Here is a 5400-nt window from a genome sequence, read left to right as displayed (position 1 = left end):
GATTTAATAAGTATTAGCCATCTATGTCTATAACAATTAATAAAGTAAACTCACAGTGTGCATGGCATGTCCGTATATGCTATGCCCGTCGGCATTGGGTTAATTTGTTGAGCATCCATACCAATTTATTAGAGCAGGGAAAAATTTTAAGCTAATTACACAGATATACCCTTGGATTAATTACATTCTTTAACGCATTCTGCTGTTGATGGCATGCTATACATGCCATGTACACTAGGATGCCCCCCCCCCCCATTGGATCAGGGTGACTTGAATAAATTTGGCCAAGGGGTGGGTGACACAAACAAATCATGGAAAAACATTTGGCTAAGGAGTGAGCGATTGGGATGTCACATCATTGGAAAAAATTTGGACAGGGAAGGGTAATGGGAACATTATGTTATGGGACATTGTTGCTGATTGTTCACAAGTGCCCAAAGGACCATCCAACAACCATACCTGGGAGATGGTGGCCTCCATAGAGAATATTATGACCATGTGCAGGAACCTATTCCTGTCCATCATTTAACTCCTTGGATCCACTTGCTTCATGACGCTTGTAGGTTGGGCACACATTAACACTCGTGTGCAGTGACAAGATTCTTTTTGTGCATAAGCATTTTTAGATTTTTTGCCATATCATTTCTCTAGGTAGTTTATAACTCATTGAAGAGAAATTTTAAAATTTTATTTGTGTTATATTATTCATTTTTTCATAATATTCAATTTTCTATAATACAACCTGTACCGCCAGTCACACTGGCCAGAAATAGGATACCGAGCATGGAAATGGTGTCCTCCCTGGAGCCAGTGCTTTTCTAACCATGGCTTAAGGACATTACATTTCATACTCGTTTATTGATGGGAATAATGCAAAAGCCCTTCCTATATACTAAATGAGCATAATTACCTCCCAAGAGATTTGTACACTCATGGAGAGTCTTTCTCATTACCCCAGCCTTTAGCTGAAAAGCTCAAGATGGCAAGTTTGCGTTAGCCCTGCCCACTGCAAATTTTCCCATGACAGCATGTTTACATCATCCACCCCTCAAGCCAATTTTTTCCTTTCCTGTTGGTCATGTGCATCCAAGTCCGTGGGGCTTATTTTGGGAAATAATACAAAAATAAATAATAATACAAAAAAAAAAAAAAAAAGGGTTTTGCTCAGAAACTAAACTACCTGGGATGATAGTATAAATTCTGCTCAACATGAACATTTTGATACAGCAGAACAAATTACTAATATAGACCTGTAAATGGCAAAATACCAAAATACATTGGGGGGGGAGGAATGCATTCTTCATTATTGTGTATCCATGAAAGCCACAATTCTAGTAAGCCTGATACTCAGATTTTGGTCCACATGCTTGTCATGAGGCTCCCATTGGGTGAACTCCCATGATCCAGATGATGTGACTATTACATCATGAAAAAAAACTGGTTTGAAGGGCGGGTGACATGAACATGCCATCATGGGTAAATTTGGCACACCACAAGTGCACAAAGCTTTTGGAGGGTGGTTTTGCATTATTCCCATCAATAAACAAGTGTTGAATTCACCATCCATGAGCCATGACTGGAGGAGCACAGGCTCACTATCTCCATGCTCAGGATCCTATTTCTGGTTGTATTACAGAAAATTGAATATTACTTAAAAAAGACAAATAACAAAATGTTACTTACTGCTATTATCATTGCACAGAGTTACAGACTACCAAGAGAGATGATATGGAATCTGTGCAAGGAAAACAGTCTGTTACCATCTGGATAAAGCAAATCAACTGACAAATATAGGACATTGGAAAATGTAAAAAACTAAAAACACATGTGCAGAAAAAGAGAAAAATAGTATTGCAAAGGAATGAAGTCTTGTCAGCACACATGAGTGTTAGTGTGTGCCAGGCCTGGAAGCCACACACCCATCAGAGTGGCTTCTCTAGTAAGCCTAATGCCCATATATTGGACCATATGGAGTCAGTGAAGCATCTTGATCCAAGGATTAATAGCATTAAAATAATCATAATATAAAAAAAATAATAATACCAGTATCTATATCAGTATCCCTTTTAGAGCCATCTGTAAGCAAGAGAATTCACACAAAAAATAATTGGATGCTATGTGTATCCACAGCCAGAGTTGACTGATTTGAACAAAGAATGAAAAGATATGCATTATTTTTACATAAACCTTTCCAATTTCCAAGGAAAGTTGCCCCAACTGGAAATTTTAATTTTAATATATTGTTAGCATTATTGAGTATGACATTTCTCCACACAGTGCTGCCTTAGGTCAAGGTTGGAGGCTTGGTTTTTTGGGTCTCTTGCACATGGATGTATTCAACCAACGTTTAGAACAAGAACATGGAGCACAGGTTGTCGTCACTACACCCTCTGTTCCTTACAAGGCAAGTTGTTTGATTGTCTTGCTTCCATTTTACATCAGTTTATTGGTAGGAATGTTTATGTAATGTATGATATTTAAATCAGAATTTTTACAATATTTGTCAAGAAATAGAATGAGTGGCAGGAGTTTTTCAGACTTTTGTATGTCATTAGGTAAGAATACAAGGTGAGAAGGCACTTCGTGAATATGGAGAAGAGGAACCAACTATTACCAATCCAATTCAGTGGCCAGATCCTCAGATCATTGTAGAGACAAGTGAACCAGTGGTGATGGGCACAATCATAACACCAGGTTAGCATTACTTCCTGATAAAATAGATATGATAGTGCCAGTTTGTTCAAATTTGCTTTTTTAGACATACACTGACACACAGAGGCATACATGAAAGCATTTTTTGCACTCGCTGATCAGAACAATTACCAACTGGAAAGCACTTTGAGTGCATCCATTCTAGTAGTAATTTTGGCAGTAGTGTGTCTTTTAAATGTAATTTTCATATACAGTGTAAATTTACATTCCTTTCATTTTAGAGGTACAGTGTATAACTATAATCCATGCAATCCACATTTTGAATAATTAAGCAAACAATTGATTACTTAGTAACTTAATTCTGGAATTACATGCTGAGAAGTTTAATATTCTCTATTTTTTCTTCTTCTTTTCTGATAAAAATATATCAGCATTATAAAATGACCACAGAATTCTGCTTTTCTCACTTTTCAGATTCTTATCTTGGTGCCATTATTAGTTTGTGTCAAGACAGAAGAGGAATTCAGCATAACCTGAGGAACCTAGACCAGAACAGAATAATTGTTCAGTACAAATTGCCATTAAATGAGATTGTGGTAGATTTTTATGACATTTTAAAGTCTGTATCATCGGGTTATGCAACTTTTGACTATGAAGATTTCGGATTTGAGCCATCATCTCTCGTTAAGGTAGTGATACGTTTTGCATGTATATTGTTTTAATTTTCCATTAACCTCAAGATTCTTACAGACTGAAAATAGCTTATTGAAACAAACATACTCAGGATTTGGGAAGATGGAGTCCATGAATTCTTTATATTTTTCAGCTGGACATTTTATTTGAATGGTATATGATCGATGAACTATCAACAATGTCCATTCATCAAGAGCAAGATTTGTAGGCAAGCAGATTTGTGAGAAGTTAAGCAATACACTGCCAAGACATTTATTTCAGGTATAGAAATTGGGTTTCACGAAAATGTATATTTTTTTTCTATTTTAAAACCTCCTTTTTTAAGTTTTTTTCTGTCAGTGTAAAAAAAAATTTGGAAACAGGGATTAAACTTCAATGTGATTATTTTTAAACATGGATTAAGGGTGAATCGAAAAAACTTATACCCTGAAATAGCAGTAAAAGCTGCTGTAAGGGGAAAAAGTTTTAGCACGAAAAAAACATAAAAGCTGTCAGGAAGGATGTATTGCTAAATGGTAAGTTAGATTTTTTTAAACTAACTCTTTTTCATTTTAATTGCATGAGGTCCAAGAGCGCAATACTTTTTTGCTGAGTTAATCTAACATAGTATTGCATAAGAATGTTGTGTGGTGTGTTGTGTGTGTTGTGTGTGTGTGTGTGTGTGTGGGGGTGTGGTTGTTGTGTGTGGGTGTGTGTGTGTGTATTATTTAATGTTATATGAAAAACCCATATATATTTTTTAATTTATAAATATAATATATATATATTTATATATATATAATATATATATATATTATAAATGTATATTTAAATATATAATATAATATATATATATAATATATATAAAATATTTTAAATATATATATATATAATATATATAATTTTAAATTTTAACATATTTTTTACATATTCAGTAAAAAAAATCAAAAAAAATAAAGAGTAATATATTTATATTATATAAAATATTTTAAAATATTTTTAATATAATTAATTAATATATAAATTTAAAAAATTAATTTATTATATATATATATAATATAAAATTTAATATATTAATTATTTATTTTTATAATATATATAATTAATATATATAAATATAAAAAATGTTGTTGTGTGTGGTGGGGGTGTGTGTTGTGTGTGTGTGGTGTGTGTGTGTGTGTGTTGTGTGTGTGTGTGTGTTGTGTCTTTTTTAATTTTAAAATTTATTTAATATTATATATATATATTAATTATATATATAAAAATTTTAAATATAATTAAATATAAAATTATATATATATAAAAATTATTATTATTGAGGAGAGGAGGAGAGAGGAGAGGGAGAGAGAGAGAGATATAGAGAGGAGAGAGGAGGAGAGAGAGAAAAAGAGAAAAAGGGAAAAGAAAGAGAAAAAAAGAATAAAAATTTATATATATAATAATATATATTTAATATATTATATATTTTTTTTAAAATACATAAAAATAAATACATACATCCACCCATACACATACACTACACATACACAAACCATAACAATACACAACAACAAACACACACACACACACACAACACACACACAACACCCACACACACACACCACCACAATTTTTATAAATTATATATTATATATATAAATTATATATTTATAATAAAATATAATGATATAATATATATATAAAATTTATGTATATATTTATATTATTATATTTATATATTTGTGTGTTATGTGTATGTAATGTGTATACATATATATATATATATATATATTTTATATATATATATATATATATATATATTATATATAAATTTTTTAAAAAAAGAGAGAAAGAAAAAAAAAGAGAGAAGAAGAGAGAGAAGAGAGAGAGAGAGAGAGAGAGAAGAGGGAGAGGAGAAAAGAGGAGCAAACATGAAATATAAAACATTATTAATATATTTTATTATATTTATATATATAATTATTATATATATAATATAAATATATTATTGAATTTTATAGATACATATATATCATATGTATAATGTATGTATGGATGTATATAATTTTATAATTTTATATATAATATTTTATATAT

At 31.0% G+C, this 5400-nt stretch overlaps 2 protein-coding genes across 2 annotated transcripts in view; both read left to right on the top strand.

Annotated features, from left to right (window-relative positions):
• LOC119596200 overlaps positions 1 to 997 on the top strand; it is an 8517-nt gene extending 7520 nt beyond the window's left edge. The window contains exons 6-8 of the mRNA XM_037945375.1: positions 432 to 559; positions 755 to 810; positions 959 to 997. Coding sequence (XP_037801303.1) covers positions 432 to 559; positions 755 to 810; positions 959 to 997 — 223 coding nt within the window. The remainder of the gene's footprint in view (positions 1 to 431; positions 560 to 754; positions 811 to 958) is intronic.
• Positions 998 to 1968: 971 nt separating this feature from the next.
• LOC119596199 (translation factor GUF1, mitochondrial-like) lies at positions 1969 to 3553 on the top strand. The gene is made up of 5 exons (XM_037945374.1): positions 1969 to 1973; positions 2248 to 2404; positions 2556 to 2694; positions 3127 to 3341; positions 3479 to 3553. The coding sequence occupies exons 1-5, from the start codon at positions 1969 to 1971 to the stop codon at positions 3551 to 3553; spliced, it is 591 nt and encodes a 196-aa protein (XP_037801302.1).
• The last annotated feature ends 1847 nt before the right edge of the window (positions 3554 to 5400 follow it).

This window comes from Penaeus monodon, chromosome 37 (assembly GCF_015228065.2).
Source record: "Penaeus monodon isolate SGIC_2016 chromosome 37, NSTDA_Pmon_1, whole genome shotgun sequence".
Classification (NCBI taxonomy): Eukaryota; Metazoa; Arthropoda; class Malacostraca; order Decapoda; family Penaeidae; genus Penaeus; species Penaeus monodon.
This window is presented reverse-complemented; position numbering and strand designations above follow the sequence as displayed.